The sequence below is a fragment of the Narcine bancroftii genome, chromosome 4 (assembly GCF_036971445.1).
Source record: "Narcine bancroftii isolate sNarBan1 chromosome 4, sNarBan1.hap1, whole genome shotgun sequence".
NCBI lineage: Eukaryota > Metazoa > Chordata > Chondrichthyes > Torpediniformes > Narcinidae > Narcine > Narcine bancroftii.
In genome coordinates, this window is record NC_091472.1 from 14,623,677 (window position 1) to 14,643,536 (window position 19,860).

At 41.5% G+C, this 19,860-nt stretch overlaps 1 protein-coding gene across 1 annotated transcript in view; it reads right to left on the reverse strand.

The window, feature by feature from the left end:
• wdr27 (WD repeat domain 27) overlaps nt 1–19,860 on the reverse strand; it is a 671,431-nt gene that overhangs the window by 610,359 nt on the left and 41,212 nt on the right. The window contains exons 10-12 of the mRNA XM_069930793.1: nt 14,771–14,895; nt 13,740–13,816; nt 1,574–1,646 (exon numbers count right to left, since the gene is read on the reverse strand). Coding sequence (XP_069786894.1) covers nt 1,574–1,646; nt 13,740–13,816; nt 14,771–14,895 — 275 coding nt within the window. The remainder of the gene's footprint in view (nt 1–1,573; nt 1,647–13,739; nt 13,817–14,770; nt 14,896–19,860) is intronic.

A 19,860-nucleotide genomic window follows, 5' to 3' on the forward strand; every position in this document is an offset into this window, starting at 1 on the left:
GATGGATTGGACAGTTCAGACCAGATTTTTAAATCTTACAAATGATGAACTATAAGTAGCAATGGGAATTGGTAGGGAAGCAGTTGAAGTGTTCTGAAGTTCCATATTCTACCTAATTTTGACGAAAGGTTTTGGGAGTGCAGCCCAAAAGGGTCAGAATATGGATTACACAGGTCCTGACTTTGGGTTGACATTGACTGGAACTGAGGCATTCTTACTGATGAAAAAACAATCAGAGGAAAATATCTCCAAGCCTAGTAAATCCCACAGCATTTTCTGGGTTGGACTAAAATGGTGGCGCTGCTGCAACGGCAGCATTGCCACAGGTGTGGATCCAGGAGAGCGGAGAACGCAGACACAACGCTGCTCTGAAGGGCTCAACTAACCGGTCATAATGCCAATGACTCTGTACAGTTATTAATCGACCTGTTAAAGAAGTCAATGGTGTTTTTAAACGAAAATCCTACAATACAGGTCTGTGCCCCAAGATGGCGGCGCCTGTGCTCGGCAGCGGCCTTGAGGGAGCAGCAGACCAGCCCAGGGCATCAGAAACTGGAAGAACACCCTCTGTTGAGAAGGAGAAGCAAAGGAGATGACCATACAGGACAGTGACTATGGCGGCAGACCAGCGAAGGATTCAGCAGCTGAGGGAATCACATAGGTTGCAGGCTGCTGAAGACTGGTTCATGGGAAACAGGTATAGGAGCCAGAATTCGAGAAAGTGCTGAGGTCAAGAAGGGCATCCAAAGGGCCACAGGCACTGAAGTCTTCCTGATCATGTCAGAGGTTTAGATCTGGAGCTCCAGGTGCCGATAGCTGCAAAGGCTGTGGGAGCAGAGGTGAATTCAAGGACATGCAATGACTCTGAAGGAACCCTCTTTTGCTTCTCTTTCACTCATTCTATAAGGGGCATCAGGCGACATTAATGGCAATTCTTTGCCTTAAGGCAGACAAAAGGCAATGTTGTATAATATTATAAGTTCTGTTCTATTACATGACAATAAAGAAAGCTTGAATCTTGGGAAGATTGTGCTTTTGAGGTTGCAAACTAGTGCACTCAATAAGGAAAAGCCTCAAAAATTGTCACATGGTTCTAAACCTGAGATAAGAGCAAATCTGTAAAGTGTATACAAACAACTGAGCTACTCAACTCTGAGGTGCTAAAGAAAGTTCCTAATTTTCTTGTTTCAGTTTGATTAAGAGTTTCTCCTAGCAGGGACATTAGCTACATACTGAACTATTTAACCTGCTATCTTATTTTAAAGAAAAATTTTAAAGAAAAAATATGAATAACATTCAAAACAACATCTAATGGACAGCTAATTTCAGGTTGGATGATCCAAAACTACTTTATCATTTCTAAAAAGCAACAGGTGATGCCGATATTTTTCCAATCCTTTGCTTGAATCAGAGTTTGATTCCCCAATAAGCTAACAGCCTCAAGAGAACATCAAAAGGGCCAATAAACATTCTACTACAATCAAAGTATTCTATAAACATTTAAAAAAACTTAGCTAAGATTATGGATTAAACTTGTTTCAATTTTTCAGATCATGTCAACATTGACTCTTACCTTGGTGTTGAGGAGTAGCCAGAAGACCTTACTTTGGTATGAAACACCACCGGCTTGTCTTTGACACAACTGACTGTAGGTTCAAGGTTTCAAAAAACAAATAATTTTATTAAGTGGTCAGCCACAAATTCAGAGATTTGATAAGGAACAGTATAATTCTCAATAATCACAAAAAAAGTCAAATGATCTCGAGTCTAGACTGACAGATAACTGCAACATTGGCATTTAATAAATAAACATCCACATTGTTCAACATCCAGGTGACTTAAAATGCTGCATATGGCGACAATGCTACTGGCAATCAGCGTGGAAATGATTGAGTAATTAAAGCTTGGTGTCTCCTGCAAATAGATATGATTAATTAATTTATAGGGCATTATCCTACACTCACTGCATTTGTTGAGAGAAATTACTCCTCTTTTATTCAAAGTTGTAAAAGTTTCCATTTCCTTCATTATTAAGCTGGTTTTTATTTCCTGAGCAAATGAACACTGTCTACATTACACTTACTGTTGTGTGACAGGTGTATGGAATTCTGCATGGAATTTGCATATTCTATGTTATCAAAGAGTTTCTCCTGATTGCTCTAGCTTACTCTCCTCTGCCAAAGATATGCTAGATTAATTGGTTATTGTATATTGCCCCAATTTAGGTTGACAGGAGAATTCATAGTTGATAGGGATGAGAGGTCAATTGGGATCAACATGGGCAGAAGGGCTCATCTTTGTGCTGTTGACTTAACTATTACTGACCAGATACAGTACTGCACTCGTAGAAAGAGAATACATTAATTTTATAATTATTATTGATGCCACGATGTCAGTTATATGTTATTTGTACCTTGAATATGCAAAAGGAATTAATTTTATTATGTCATACTATGGCCCATTCACAATCTTCTGGGAGGCAAACCTGAAGAAAGACCTTGTCCACATAGAATGAATGTCATCATCAATAAAGAGTTCATAATGTCCCAGTAACTGCTCTTGAATTGGTAAAGGCCTTCAGCTTAATCTTAAATAGAACTAACAAGCTACAGTCAGCAGACAACAAGAGTTCAATGTACCAAGTTTCCACAACTATCAAGCACCCACTTATCCTGCACTAATCCTATTTTATTTTCCACTCCAACTCCATGCTTGAAAAACAATCCGCATCCACATCCCAGATGGGGATTCACTGATACTGTTGGGCAACGTTGGTGCCCAGGTGGGACATGATGCAGCCCTCTGGCAAGGCACAACTGCTGATGAAGTGGGGAAAGAGAACTCCATCTGGGTATTGGGTCTGATAAAATGCTTGGAACATGGGCTTTTCATGATGAAAACACTGTTTCATCACCACTGTCTAATTTGCTCTGTAACCATTACCCTGACCCAAAAACATCAACTGAAGTATTGCTACTACAACATCAACATCAAAGGTAGCCCTTCTCAGACTGCTTTTCAAATATAACCTGCCAACTTCACAGCTAACAGTCTACCATAATTAGCATTTCTGAAGGGACTCTTTGTTTTTCTACTGAAGAATCCAGATTGCTTTGTTGAGAATGATCAAGAGATAAAATGGAGAATGAACTACATGTCTAAAATATCCCCAGATTAAAGCTTTGCCATTCTTCAAGGGGAAAGAGGTCTACGGGCTACTGAAGGAAGACATCCAACACAAAACCATAAAAAAACTGTGAAATAAAAAAGGTGAATGAAAGGAGCACAGAAAACTCAACAACCTGGATTCTTAAGCATTTTCAAGATCCAAACACTGAAGGGCTCATCAACTTCAAGCCAAGAACAGGGAAGAATTTAAAGATGAAGAAGCAATCAATACTCAATGGATGAAATGCTTTGAAGATCTCAACTGTGATCTGTCCTTGACCTAAACACCCTCAACAAACCCGTGAAAGTCTTTGTTGAAGTCCTAAAATTTGAAGATCTCATCTAACAAAGTGCTTGTGAAATAAAATGTTAACTCTTAATTTTCATATTTATTTTCATAAATACTGTCTGACTTGCTGCATGGAGGCACAAGAGAGAAGCTAGTCAAAGTTGATTAGAAAGGGACCCTGGCAAGGAAGACAGTCGAGCAACAACAGCACGTTTCTGGGAATATTTTCAGAAGGCATAGGGTTGTTTCATCCCAATGAAGAAGAAGCATTTTAATGGGAGTGTGACAAAACTATAGATGACAAGAGAAGAGAAAAACAGCACAAAATAAAAAGGGAGAAAGTACTGCAAAAATTAGCAGGAAGTCAAAAGACTGGGTTGCTTTTAAAAACCAACAAAAGGCCACAAAAAATAATAAGGGGAAAAAAGATTAAATATTAAAGTAAGTTAGCCATTAACATGAAATAGAACACCAAAAGGTTTCTTCAGATACTGTATATAACAGTAAAATGGACATAGAACCGCTGGAAAATGACATTGGAGAAGTGGTAATGGGGACTAAAGAAATGACGGATGAACTGAATAGGTATTTTGCATCAGCCCTCATTGTGGAGACACCAGTAACGTGATAAGGCAGAAGATAGCAAGATCCTGGAGCCCATTATTTTTTTTTAATTTAGACATACAGCACAGTATCAGGTCTTTTCAGTCCATGAGCCGGTGTCGCCCAATTACACTCGATTAGCCTACAACCCCGGTACATTTTTGAACTGTGGGACAACGTATAAAGTCCTTACAGAAATCACTGGATTCAAACTCAGGTTTGTAGGTGCTGAAACAATGGGGCCCTAATCGCTATGTTAAACCATGGCACCCACGGTTAAGAAACAAGGTTTGTGGGTACTTGAAAGCACAAGAGGAAATAAGCCGAGGAAAACATGGTTTCCTTCAGGAGAGATTTTGCCTGATAAATCTATTGAAGATCTCTGAGGAAGTAATGAGCACAAAGACAAAGGAGAATCAGTAAATGCTGTTTAATTGGATTTTCAGAAGGGTTTAACAAGATTCCACATTTGAGACTGCTAAACAAGATAGGACAGCATGGTATCATGGGAAAGGTACAGGCATGGAGAGAAGATTGGTTGACTGGTAGAAGGCAAAGAGTGGGAATAAAGGGGGCCTTTTCCGGCTGGCTACTGGTGACTAGTGGTGTTCCTTCGGGGTCAGTGTTGAGTCTGCTACTTTTCACACTGGACATAAATGGTTTAGACGACGGAATCGATGAATTTGTGGCCAAGTTTGTGGTTGATACATTGGTGGAAGGATGGGTAGTGTTGAGGAAGTGGAAAGTCTTCAGAGGGACTTGGATAAGTTCAGAGAATGGGAAAATAAGTGGCAGATGAAATACAGCTTAGAGAAGTAAATGGTTATGCACTTTGGTAGAAGGTAATTAAGAAGTCAACTATTGTCTACATAGGGAGAGAATTCAAAAGGAAGAACTCCAAAGGAACTTAGAAGTCTAAGTGCAGGATGCCCTAAAAGTTAACTTGCAGGTTGAGTAGGTAGTGAGAAAGACAAATGCAATGATAGTATTCATTTCAAGAGGACGAGAATGATAAAGCAAATAAGGAAGTGCACAGGAGAAAGACAGATCAGCTAAATGTGCATTGTCACAACAGCCTTGCACTTCACGTTAGCAAAATTAAAGAACTGATTGTGGACTTCAGGAAGGGGAAACCAGGAAAACATAAACCAGTTCTCAGCAAGGGGTCAGCAGTGGAAATCATTAAGAACTTCATATTCATAACATAATAACATAACAATTATAGCACGGAAACAGGCCATTAGGCCCTTCTAGTCCGCACCGAACCAAACACCCCTTTCTAATCCCACCTCCCTGCACAATGCCCATAACCCTCCATCTTCTTCTCATCCATATACCTGTCCAACCTTTTCTTAAATAATACAATTGACTCCGCCGCCACTATTTCTCCCGGAAGCTCGTTCCACACAGCTACCACTCTCTGAGTAAAGAATTTCCCCCTCATGTTACCTCTAAACCTCTGCCCCTTAATTCTTAACTCATGTCCTCTTGTTTTAAACTTTCCTCCTCTTAACGGAAATAGTCTATCCACATCCATTCTGTCTATCCCTTTCATAATCTTAAATACTTCTATCATATCCCCTCTCAACCCTCTACGCTCCAAAGAATAAAGACCCAATCTGTCCAATCTCTCCCCATACTCCAGATGCTTAAACCCAGGCAACATTCTGGTAAACCTTCTCTGCACTCTGTTTATATCCTTCCTATAATTAGGCGACCAGAACTGCACACAGAACTCCAAATTAGGCCGCACCAACGTCTTATACAATCTCAACATCACCTCCCAACTCCTATATTCCATGCAATGATTGATAAAGGCCAGCATACTAAAAGCCTTCTTCACCACCCTATTCACGTGAGTTTCTACCTTCAGGGAACGATGTACCGTCACTCCTAAATCTTTCTGCTCTTCTGTATTCCTCAATGCTCTCCCATTTACCACATATGTCCTATTCTGATTCTTCTCACCAAAATGAAGCACCTCACACTTATCAGCATTAAATTCCATCTGCCATTTTTCAGCCCACTTTTCTAAGCAGCCCAAATCCCTCTGCAATCCTTGAAAACCTTCTTCATTATCCACTATTCCACCTATCTTAGTATCGTCTGCATATTTACTAATCCAATTCACCACCCCATCATCTAGATCATTAATGTATATAACGAACAACAATGGGCCCAATACAGATCCTTGAGGCACACCACTGGTCACCGGCCTCCAACCTGACAGACAATTATCCACTACCACTCTCTGGCCTCTCCCTTTCAGCCAATGTTCAATCCATTTGACTATCTCAAAATTTATACCTAAAGACTGCACCTTCCTAACTAACCTTCCATGTGGTACCTTATCGAAGGCCTTACTGAAGTCCATATAGACAACATCCACTGCGCTACCCTCATCCACATTCCTAGTCACCTCTTCAAAAAATTCAATCAGATTGGTCAAACATGACCTTCCTCCCACAAATCCATGTTGAGTGCTCCTGATCAGACCCTGTCTATCCAGATGTTTATAAGTACTATCTCTAAGAATTTTCTCCATTAATTTTCCTGGATATCAACCACTCTGAAGATCTATCCTGGGGCCTTCATGTCAATACAATCACAAAGAAGGCTTGCAGTGGGCATACTAAATCTCCTCACTCCTAATGAAGTATGTCACCAAAGACTCTTGACAATTTCTACATGTGTACCATGAAGAGAATTCTGACCGACTACATCACTTCTGGTATAGAGGTGCACAGGAGAGGAAGAACCTACAGAGTTGTAAACTCAACCAGTGCTATCTTGGGCATTAGTCTTCACCCCCATTACGGATATCTACAAAGAGACAGTATCTCAAGGGCAGCCTCTGTCATCAAAGATCTTCACCACCCAGGCCATGCTATCTTCTCAATGCTATCATCAGGAAGGAAGAACAGGAGCTTGAAGAGGAACACCAGTGGTAGAAAAAAAGTTTCTTGCATTCCGCCATCAGAGTTCTGAATGGACAATGGACCACAGGTATTATCTCATTTTTTTCTCTTCTTGTGCACTAAACTTTTTAATTTAGACATACAGCATGGTAACAGGGCCTTTCCACCCACAAGCCTGTGTCACCCAATTACACCATATTAACCTACAACCCCAGTATGTCTTGAATGGTAAGAGGAAACCAAAACACCCAGAGGAAACCCTCACAGACACAAGGAGAATGTACAAACTCCTTACAGACAGGGCAAGATTCAAACCCAGTTACTGACACTATATCAATGTTGTGCTAACCACTACCCTAACCATGCTGCCCTTGCCCTTTGTTCATTTTTTAGAAAATGTAATTTATAGCAATTTTTGCACCTAGAATGCACAATAATACTGCTGCAAACAATGAATTTCATGACACATTCATGACAATAAATCTGAATTCAAGGATATACTCAAAGCTTTGTTGAAGAAAATGCAACATTTTCATTGTTCCTTCTGTACTTCAAGAAGTTAAGAGACAATCATAATAGTTCTGAGAAATTCAAGTCCACACATGGAAGTGCAGTGTAAAGGTGAAAGAACATATACCACCTCACAAACTATTTCTTTGAAAGTCTGACATACCCACATTGGTCACTTCAAATGAAGTTCACTTCATGGAACTGGAATATTAACAAGTAATTCTTGCTCCAAAGGGACTGCCTCAGTCAGAAAATATTGTTTGGAAGTGTAATTAGTGCTGACTATTTAGTCCAGCATGGATTCAGCAAAGACAGGTCCTGTTTGACAATCTTACTGGAGTTCTTCAAAGATATAATGACCTTGATAGATAGAGGGAAGCAGATGGACAATGTTTACTTGGATTTCCAGAAGCCATTCCATAAGGTGCCGCATAAAAGGCATACAAGATAAGGATGCATAGAGTAGGGGATGATGTATTAGCATGGATAGAGGATTGGTTAACCAATAGAAAACAGAGTTGGTACAACACAGCACCTGTAGCCTTTCGTGTTTCATACAGAGCTGTTTTTCGGGTTGACAAACAATGGTGAGTAGGGTGGTATGCATTAATGATCTGGAAGAGGGGGTATCTAAGTTTGTTGATAACACTAAATTGGGCAGGAAAAGAAAATTATCCAGAGAATATGGAGAGGCTTCAGAGAGAGACAGATAGGTTAAGTGGGCAAGGGTCTGGCAGAAGGAGTAACATGTTGGTAATGTGAGGTGATAAACTTTTGAAGGAAAAATGGAAGATCAGAATACTATTTAAATCAAAAGTGATTGCAACATGCTGCCATGCAGAAAGACTTGGGAGTGCTTGTGCATGAATCATAAAAGGTTGGTTTGCAGGTGCAGCAGGCAATCAAGACAACAAATGGAATGTTGGCTTTCATTACTAGAGGGATTAAATTTAGGAGCAGGGAAGTTAGGGTGCATCTATACAAAGCACTGGTGAGACTGCATCTACAGTACTGCGTAGAGTTGATGTACTGACTTTGGAGGCAGTCCAAAGAAGGTTCACCAGGTTGATTCCAGAGATAAGGGGGTTAGACTAAAAGAAGAAATTGTGTCATCTGGGACTGTACTTGTTGGAATTTAGAAGAATAAGAGGTTATCTTATAGAAACATATAAAATTATGAAAGGCATAGATATAATAGAGGTAGGTAATGTGTTCCCATTGAATGGAAAGACTAGAACTAGGGGACATAGCCTCAAGATCCAGTGTGGTAGATTTAGGACAGAGATGAGGAGAAATTGTTTTTCCCCAGAGGGTGGTTAATCGAAGAAATTCACCACCCATTGAAGCAATGGAGACTACCTCAGTAAAAATATTAATGACAAGGATGGTTCGATTTGTACATAATAGTATAATTATGGGATTTGGGGAAAAGACAGGTCTAGTGGAGATGAGTCTGTCATCAGATCAGCCATGATCTAATTGAATGGCAGATCAGGCTTGACGGGCCAGATGGCCTGCTCCTTTTCACAACTTCCTATGTCTTACGACAACATTAAATGACACATCTTTATACTTTTCCTATATTAGTGTTTCATGTTAATGCTACATATTTTCCAGTAATATTTCCTTTTCAAGTCAGGGGGACCAGGCAAAAAAAAAAATGGTTCAATGCAGACTAGAAGGGACAAGGAGGCCTGTTTCTGTGCTGTAGTGTTCTATGGCTCAAAGTCAAGGTTTTTAATTCTGGGCATATTGTATATGAGATTCATGGAGATCAACTACTATATTTAGAAAAATGTAAAAACTTGAATTGCTGTCAATGCCAATGGAGAGATAAGAAAAATTCAGGTTAGAAGTATATCATCAGTTCAGAACTCTGAACATTTTCGCTTTACAAGTGTCCAACATCTTTATGAAGAAGCTCACCAGATACAATTTCTGCTTGTGGATCTCTCAAATCAGAATTGTTATTGAAAGTCCTTATAAATAGAATCAGAATTTATTGTCATGAACAAGTCAAAATTTATAGTGCAAACATTCATATAAACTACCTTAAAACAATAAATAAAAATTATGTATGGAAAGTCAAAGTAAGGCAGTGTCTTTGGTTCATTGGTCATTCAGGAATCTGATGGCAACAGGGAAGAAGTTGTCCTTGAGCCACTGAGTGGTCGTTTTTTGGCTCCTGTACTTTTTTCCCCCCGATGATAGCAGAGTGAAGAGGGCATGGCCTGGGAGATGGAGATCTTTGAGGATAGAGGCTGCTTTCATAAGACACCGCCTCTTGTAGATATCCTCGATGAAGGGAAGTCTGGTGCCCATGATGTTGCAGGCCTCTGGAGATTTTTCTTGTCCTGAGTGCTGGCATCTCCATACCAGACAGTGATGCAACCAACCAGAATGCTCTCCATGGTATACCTGAAGAAGTTTTCGAGAGTCTTCAGTGACATACCAAATCTCAAACACCTCACAGAGTATACTGGTGAGCCTTCTTCATGATTGCATCAACATGGAGGCTCCAGGGCAGATCCTCGGAGATGGTGACATCCAGGTATTTGAACTTCTTGACTCTCTCCACTACTGAGCCCTCGATAAGGACTAGATTGTGTTCTCCTGACTTCCTCCTGAAATCCATAATCATCTCCTTTGTTTTGCTAATGCTGAGCGCAAAGTTGTCGATGTGACACCATTCAACAAACTGATCTATATCCCTCCTCATTGCCATTTACGATTCTGCCAATAACTGTGGTGTTATCGGCAAATTTGTAGATAGCATTGGAATTGTGTCTGGCCACACAGTCATGGGTGTATAGTGATTAGAGCAGTAGGCTTAGCACGCATCCTTGAGGCAAAAGGAAGGAAGAGTCATTGTTTCCAATTCGTAGTGACCATGGTCTTCCAATGAGGAAGTCAAGTATCCAGTTGCAGAGGGGGATGGGAAGCCCCAGGATTTGGACTTTCTTGACCAGCACTGAGGAAACAGTGGTGTTGAAGGCTGAAGTGTAGTTTATGAAGAGCAGCCGTATGTATAAGTTGCTGTTTTTGAGGTGATCCAGAGCTGAGTGGCTAGCCAGCGATATTGCATCTGCTGTGGAGCGATTGTGGTGATGGGAGAATTGTAGTGGGTCCAGACCTTTGCTTAGGTACATGTTAATTCTGGCCTCTCAAAGCATTTCATCACAGTAGATGTTAGTGTTATAGGCAGATAATCATTGAGGCAGCTCACACCGCTCTTCTTGGGCACCAGGATGTTTGATGCCCTTTTGAAGCAGGTGGGAACCTGACTGCAGCACGGTTAGCGTAGAGCACAAAGCTGTTACAGGGCCAGCGATCTGGTCTGGGGTTCAAATCCTGCACTGTCTGTAAGGAGTTCGTTATGTTCTTCCTGTGTCTGCATGGGTTTTCACTAGGGGCTCCAGTTTCCTCCCACTGTTTGAAACGTACTGGGGGAGGGGGGGTGTAGATTAGGTGACGGTTTATTGGGTGTAATTGGGCACTGACTTGTGAGCTGAAAGAGCCCATTACCAAGCTGTATGTCTATTTTTTTTTAATTAAATTTAAACTGCAGCAATGAGAAGTGGAAAATATCTGTGGTTGGCATAGATTTTCAGTACCCTGCCAGGGCCTGACACCTTGCAAAGGTTCACCCTCTTGAATATTGTTCTAATGTTGGCCTCAGAGACAGATATAGGGTCCTCAGCCTTTGCAGGTATTCAAATAGGCACTATTTGGTTCTCCTTCTCAAAGCAGACATAGAGGTGTTTAGCTCATCAGGTAATGAAGCATCACATCTATAGTGTTCACCCTTGCTTTGTAGGCTGTAAAGGACTGCACTCCCTGCCATTCCTGGCGGGTATCTGTATCTAGCTTCCTCCAGAATTGCCACTTTGCTTTAGAGATAGCCTTCCGCAGGTCATACCTCAACTTCTTGAGGAGATCTGGATCCACAGCCTTGATCTTGACCTTAGCAGGTGGTGAATCCTCTGACTCATTCAAGGCTTTTGGTTGGGGAACACCTGGTATGTGTGCATGGACACATATTCGTTCACACAAGGCTTAATGAAATTGGTGACATATGTTGCATATTCATTCAAGTCTAAGGATAAGAACTTGAATATGGTCCAGTCCACCAATTCAAAGCAGTCTTGCAGATGCTCTTCCATCTCCCTCGACCATACTTTTGCCGTCCTCACTACTGGTGCTGTTGTCCTCAGTATCTGCTTATAAGCTGTGAGTAGAAGTACAGTCAGGTGATCAGACTTGCCGAAGTGCAGTCATGGTATGGCTTGGTAGGCGTTCTTCATGGTGGTGTAGCAGTGGTCGAATGTGTTGGCTCCTCTGATCTTGCATGTGACGTGTTGGTAGTTTGTCAGAGTCTTCTTCTGGTTGGCCTGATTGAAGTCTCCCACAATGATCGGGAAGGCATCAGGATGTTTTACCTCATGGCTGCTAATCACAGTGCTCAGTCCCTCCAGCGCCACCCTGATGTTAGGCTGGGGCGGAATGTACACTGCAACTAGGATGATGGCAGTGAACTCCCTCGGCAGATAGAATGGGCGGCACTTGATTGCCATACGTTCCAGATCAGGGGAACAGGACTGGGACATAACAGTCATGTTTGTGGACCATGATTAATTGATGAAGACACAAACACCACCTTCCTGATTACCAAAGCACAGCTCTGGTGGGGAGCTTACATCTTTGTTCGACTAGCATCATCTTACCATTGAAGCCTTGGCTTGCACCATGAACTATGCTATAAAGTTTCATCAACAACGTAAATACAAAGAAACAAATTTCAATACTCCCTGTAGACATGGTTTCTTTGCATTGGTCATTTTGATCATAGTATTCATATTCAAATAATTTTTTAATGACTGACAATTGAAATTAAATTGTAAAAGATGTACTTTTTTATAGTAGTAATAAAGAATAATGAAAAACATTCCCAAATACCCCAATAAATTTGGGCATTAAAATCTTCATATTGTACTTAAATCTTCAGGGTTTAATTACTCATTAAATCCTTTTGGACTATAAATGAGACATATTCCATTGAATTCATGATGGCAAAGTATTTATAAGAAAAAAGTGATAATACCAAATGTAGTTACATTTCACTACACAGCCCCAGTAGTTTGGGACAGGCAATACTTTTGAATCTAACCTGTTTGGTGAATCTGGTGATACAGTTTCAGTGAGGACTTAGCTTGGACTTGCGATTTCCTTTCTCTTGAGATTTTTCTTACTTTTATGCGCCAAAATCAACTATTTTTTAACACCTGCAGAACTATCAGAACAAACAATGGCAAAAATACCAATGTCTGAAACATGATGAATGAAAAATGTGCAGGTTTTGACAGTGAACACTCAAGGGCTGCCACAGAAGGTCTCAATTACACAAACCTGGCATGGACACCCAGCTACTATAATCCTATTTCAGTCCCCTGTCAAGACATTAATGCTGCTTTTGCCTCTTGTAGCCTCTGATGTTTGTCTTGCTTTTCAACAAACTTGCATGCACAGAATTTTTCAACAAACGGCTACACAATCACACTTCATAATTAATTATTGTGATCTATCATAAGTTGCTGCTGTAGATTCCATCATACTTTCTGTATTTTTTAATTTTTAAAATTAACTCAATACAACTGAAGTTACTGCTTAAAATTTTCAAAAGAAAATCAGTCAAAAGAGCATTTAACTCAAAAATTAAAACTGAAAATAAAATTCCCAAAAGGTTGTCTCCAGTCTACTTCATGGATAATATAATTTTATTGAAAAGTTTAAGTTTCAGCAATGAATCAATTTCAACAGAAATATAACTAAGAAAATGTGGAAGAAAAATTAAATCATGTTTGAACAAGATATTAAATTGCAGGTTAGCGATAAACATTTTGAACAATAATCCAATTATTAAGGTACACAGGAATGAAGTAACATCTTTAGTGAACAGCTATTAATCTGATGAAATGCCCACCCACTTAATATCAAAAGATAGAAAATTGGAAAGATCTGAGGTAACCCTGAAAGTATTCAAGGCCAATAAACCAGCCTAAAATGAAATGAACTTCAAAAATCAACACAAGTTCTACACAATCCGAGGTACCCTTCCAATAAATGACTACATGAGATTCTTTTTTTTTGCATTGTGCCTACCATGACAAATTTAATCAGCGACACCAATTCAATCATTACATAATCACTGTGAATCTCTTCATATATTGAAGATACAGAAAAATAACACTTACCCGTCTTTGATGGAACAGCTGACTTCTCTTTCTGCTTCCTATCACAGCTTAAAAGGGAAGTGGGCAGCAAAGGGGCTCTGAAAAAAGTCTGCTGATTAATTCAGGCTGCCAATTGTAACTATTGTATTATATTATCACACAACTAAAGATTAAAATAACAATTAATTACAATAATATAACCAGCAGGAAAAATACAGCCAAACTAAATAAAATTGAAGAGGAAACAAATAGAAAAAAAAAGAGCTAATGATTGGATGCAGTATGTCTGGCAGACGGATAAATAACAGGGAGCACATTGAAGAGATGCGAAAAGCCTGATTAGTTGGCAATTTAAATGCTAAATTTCTTGTAACTTTTTGTTGAAAAGTACAGATTTTCTTAGCCCCAAAGCTAGTCTTGAAGTATGCAACTTTCACCCAGCATGAGGAATTTTAGCATTTCTTGCCCAAGGGCTAGGATATTCACCCATCCAATCCAGTTTAGATTCTTTCCCTGGCAAAATCCAGTCCTGGCTGCCACACCAGGAAAATTATGGGCAGCCTGGGCTTCTGGAATGCAACAGCCAAAAGATTCCCTTAATAGTTTAGAACGTTGAAAGGGTGAGCAGTAATGTGCTTGATGTGTGGGTAAGTCATAACTTTTTATAGTTAGTTTTTGCAGATTTTAGTGCACCCTTTGACTTGCTGGAAATAATTCAAATGGCAATGATCTGAGCATGTGCCATCTTTTCTAGCATACCCTCAACATAGCAGAGAAGCCATGCAGACAAAACATAAATATTCTAAATTAATGCATGGTTTGGTCATGATTACAAAATACTTTGGAAATATAATAAATCTGTAGCTTGCTCATGCAAATATATTCAAGTTTTGCTCTACTGTTGAAGTGTATTGTTATGTCTTTTTCTTCTTTTTTTTTCTTTTTTCTATGTACTTCTTTCATAAAGAACACAATGATTTGGTTCTGCACAAATGTTGTAGGTTTTAATAACTTAACATCTTTTTAAAAGATCTTGCAAGGGTCATTTTTACCTGGCAAAGACACAGAGTGGTTCCTCTTTTTTTCTAAACTGCAGACACATTCTTGCAAGCTCATGCAAATCTATTTCCAGCAGAGCAATTTGCTTTCCAAACATAGAGGAAAGAAGACAGAAAATCTGGTGGGAGTGAAACAGATTGAATCTCAATAAATTTTCAAAATTAATTTATGTGCAAAAATTCTAGCAAAATATTTCCCTTAAGGGAAGTTTTATTTCTTGTTTAAAAAAATTGAGCATTTTTTAAATAAAAGTGTTATGGACCTTGGACAATTTTATTTTTGACTGAGGACAGGACTGAACTGACTGCGGGGGATTTGACAGCTGCTCGGTGCTGTAGTCGCACTGAGCTACCGCTAGAGAATGTTGACAACTGTCAAAGCACGGGAACCACGCGCTGGAATTCAGTGGGCTCGCAGGAGAGCGAGTCTGTGGCTATTAACCTCTCTCCACCAATGGGGAGAGCAGGAGGCACATGCTGGGCAATTTAAAAGGTCCAGCACACTGGTTTTGAAGAGGTCAGTCGGTAGATTGGACTGCACAGTCAGGCAGTTCGTCTGTCTGTGCATGCTCACCCAACAGCTTCAGCAAGCCACACACTGAGTTTCTTTGTTCACAGGTGCTCGCACTGCCATCTGGAGCTGGATGTCAGTGTGCTCACCCAATAGTTTCAGTGGGAAAAGGAAGACTGAGCTATTTTCTCCTGACAGCAGTTTGGAGGACTCTGATACCCAGAGTGTGTGTGGAACTGCCCAGTGCCTCTCCTGTCCCATTTCAAGAGGAGGACTTAGTGTGGCAGGAGTCACGGGACCACTCAAGCCAGGGCATCCAAAGGAGAAGACTTGAGTGATAGAAAGTCACTCGCTAACCCAAAAGAGGGCTTTGAAAGATTCGCTTGACAGAAGGACACTTCATAACCCTAAGGAGGGCTTAGGAGTCATGAACCTCACATGATGACTAGGAGGTCACTGTGAAAATTCCCGGGTGAATGATATAAAGGTGGCTGTAACCACATTCGAAACTCAAGCAAGTCTCGTGTTCCCCTGACAGGGTTGAAAGTCTATAGAGACCAAGGACATCTGGATACAGCCTCAAAATAAAAGGCCAGTGGGCAAGGAAACAAATAATCCCAAGCTTGGAGACCAGATCCGTGAGCTGTTTCTTCTTGACTGACAGGCTTGACGTGACTGACTTGGGGGTTTTGTTTTGGGAATTTTTATTGATTTTTCAGGACATTTGGCTGTATCCAGATGACCTTGGTCCCTATAGACTTTCAACCCTGTCAGGGGAACACGAGACTTGCTTGGACTGTAATAGCCTAGGGTCTTCCCCCCCCCCCGCCAAAATGTACGCCATATGTTGTTTGTATGGAGTTGCCATTAAGGCTTGTTTTGGGGTGTTAAGTTTATTAGGTTAATTCTATTATTGTTAGTTTATTAATAAATTTTGTGTTAAAATTAACCCATTCGTTTATGGATTTCTCAATTGCTGCTGGGGAGCATAACATCAGAAAATAACAAGAAAAAAATATCAAAAATGAGGGATGATCAATTTTTTTAAAGAGATAATGCCCAGGTCCATGGTTAGGGCAGAAATTAGCATATATGTTGGTGTAAGAGTCTTCAGAATAGCATATTGCCTCCCCGGGCCAGGGTCTAGGTTCCAGATTGACTCTGAGTGGGTACAGGACACTGAGGGGGAAGGGAGAGCAGCCAGAGATCATGGTCTACACTGGTACCAATGACAGAGAGAGGATGGAAAATGTGGTCCTGCAAAAACAAGTTCAGGGAACTAGGTAGTACATTAAAAAGCAGGATTTCCAAGGTTGTATGTAACCTTGGGATTACTAACTAACCATGCCACACACTAGCAAAGCAATAAACAGGAGGATAATGTTGTTTAATGCATGTCTAAGGAGGGAGGGATTCAGATATACTGATCAGATCATTGAGCTCACTTGCAGGGAAGGTGGGAGCTGCACAGGTGGGACAGGTTATGCCTGAACTGGAAAGGGGATGAGATCTCAAGTAGCAGGGCAATATGGTTGCAATAGCAGTTAGGGGGCGGCATGGTTAGTGAGGCAGTTAGCGCAACGCCTTTACAGAGCCAGCAATTGGGACCAGACCTGGGTTCGAATCCCACGCTGTAAGGAGTTTATACGTTGTCCCCGTGGATTTTCTCCAGGGGCTCCACTTTCCTCCTACCCTTCAAAAACGTACCGGGGTATAGGTTAATGGAGTGTAATTTGGGCAGCACGGACTCATAGGGCCCAATTGACCTGTTACAGTGTTGTATGTCTAATTTAATTTAAAGTGAAGGAGTTGAGGGAATGGCAGATGCTAGGGAAAACAAGCCTGAAAGGAAGGACAGGTGAATCGACACAGTGAGACTGAATCACTGAAGTGAAAGGAATATTGTGGGGAAGTCATATTAACTTAGAGCCTGGTCATTATGGAGATATGGCTGCATATCTGGCAGCTCAATGTTCCTGGGTTTCAATGTTTTAGATGGGAAAGAGAAGGGGGTAAAAAGAGGTAGAGGTAGAGGTGTAGCATTGCTAATCAGGAAGTGTGTCACAGCTGCACTCAGAGAAAGACATATTGATGGCCTTGGCCACTGACGCAGTGTGGTTAGAGATCAGAAATAAGATAGATGCAATCAGCCTGATGCTATGCCATTGGCTTCTCAATAGCCACCAGGAGGTGGAGGAAGAGATATATGAACAGATTATGGAAAGTTGCAAAAGGAATATGGTTGTTATCATTGGAGACTTTAATTTTCCCAGTATTGATTGGGACACCCTTCATGTTGGAAGCTTAGCTGAGGCAAAATATGTTGCATGTCCAGGAGAGTTTCTTGAAGCAGCATGTAAACAGCCTAACAGGGAAGAAGTCACATTAGACCTTGTATTGGCAAATGAGCCAGTCAGAGATCAGAGTTTCAGTTGGGGATGATTTAGGGAATAGTGATCACTCTTCCTTAACTAGTCATTAACGAGGATAAGCTTTGCACCTTGTAGAATAGTACCAATTTTTTTTGGAGGGGGGTGTGGGAGGGGGAATTATGGCATGTTTAGACAAGAACTAGGAGAAGATCATTGGGAACAGCTATTATGTGGAAGTTGATTCAGACAAACAAAATGGAGCCAAGGATGTGCATGTTCCAATGTGAAAGGAGAAGGATGGCAAGGTAAGAGAAATTAAGATGATTAGAGAAGTTATGAACTTGATCAAGAAAATAAAAGAGGCATATGTAAGGTCCAAGAATTTACAAGCAGACAGGGCCCTAGAAAATTGCAACAAAGAGCTCAAGCAGGGGATTAGGAAGACCAAAAGGGGCCATGAAATATCCTTAGTGAGCAGGATTCAAGAAAATCTCAAGGCATTTTACGCTTACATTAAAAAAAGAGTATGCAAGGGAAAGCAAAAGATTATTCAAGGACAAAGGAGAGAGGAGGAGTCACGTGATGGAGTAGAGGCTGGTAGAATACCAGCCCTCTCCAGAAAAGAAGGAAAAAAGTAAAGAAAAACAAAGCCCGAGACCAGGGGTGTCAAACTCAAATTCATGGAGCGCCAAAATTAAAAACTTGGACTAAGTCGAGGGCCGAACTAAATATTTATTGAAAATTTTCAACAACATCTGCATGTTTTCTCTTCTTTCAACATATGTAATGTTAAACTTTTTCTTATTAAAATAAATGTTTAATAATAGTTTTGGATAAACTCTTTCCAGAAGCATTAACAAATGAGAAATAAAATATTCGGTAAATAATATTTCTCTATAGAGGATTTGTCAAATGTTGCTAGTGTGCTGTCGAATAGTAAAATCTGAGGGCTGTTGAGAATGTGGGAGAATAACATGATTCCTGAAACAATCAAATGGGTGACTGATTGTGGGCATGAACTCTAGCAGGGTTATTTGCCATGCCCTTTTTCCATTGGTACAGATATCCTTTGATTTACACACTTTTCAAGTTTTATGCCTAATGAGCCTGTATCCAGGTGCAGGACCATTTTTAACCAGGAATATATTTATCACTGACATGGATGATCGTTTTATCCTGAGATTAAAGTTCATAATACTTACTCAGGCCTGTGTGCGGGAGGGCGGGGTTTGCGGGCGATCAGGTTGGACAACGACAGTGCGGGGGCATCGGCTCTCGCTGCAGGGCGGCATCTCAGCGGATCAGCAGCCCCGTCACCGTGAGTCGCGGGTCGGCCTGCGGCAGGGAGGGGGAGTGGGCAATGGTCCTGGCGAGGTCAGGCCCCCCCTGAGTTTCTGCCGGACCCCCCTTGACCTGCTGAGTTTCTCCCGGACCCCCATTGACCTGCTGAGTTTCTGCCGAACCCCCCTTGACCTGCTGAGTTTCTCCCGGACCCCCCTTGACCTGCTGAGTTTCTCCTGGACCTCCCTTGACTTGGTGAGTTTCTCCTGGACCCCCATTGACCTGCTGAGTTTCTCCCGGACCCCATCCCCTTGACCTTATGAGTTTCTCCCGGACCCCTCCCCCTTGACCTGCTGAGTTTCTCTCGGACTCCCCTTTGACCTGCTGAGTTTCTCCCCGATCCCCCTTTGACCTGCTGAGTTATTCCCTTCTGGTGTTTTTACGAGAACCACAGACTTTCGCTCATACATTGATGAAGGGGATCAAGGGCCAAACATTGTCAGGTACCTCTCTGCTGGATAAAGGATACGGTTTAACCCGCTGGGTTTCTCCAGTGTTGGGTTTTCACGAGGTAGAGTCAAAGGGCCGAAGGGCCTGTTTCTGATCTGTAATGTTCTACGGACCCTGCTCTTCTTTCCGTGCCGATGTCCCAGGACCTTTCCAGGGCAGTCTCCGCGCTCAGGACCGCGCTGGGATCCTGGTCAGCGGTGGAGGAGCAGGTGAGCGCGGCTAATCCCGATCCAGCCCACGCCACTCCTGAGATTGGCGGGGGGGTTCCACCCTACCTGCCCGACCAGCCTCGCTCTCCACGTGTACCCCAGGCACCCGCCGCTGGTCCGGTGGGAAGGCGCAGGGCGGCCGGCGCCCCCATCGCCCGGCGGGGAGCCCCAATCTTCCCTCTGGCGTCCCGACTCCATCTG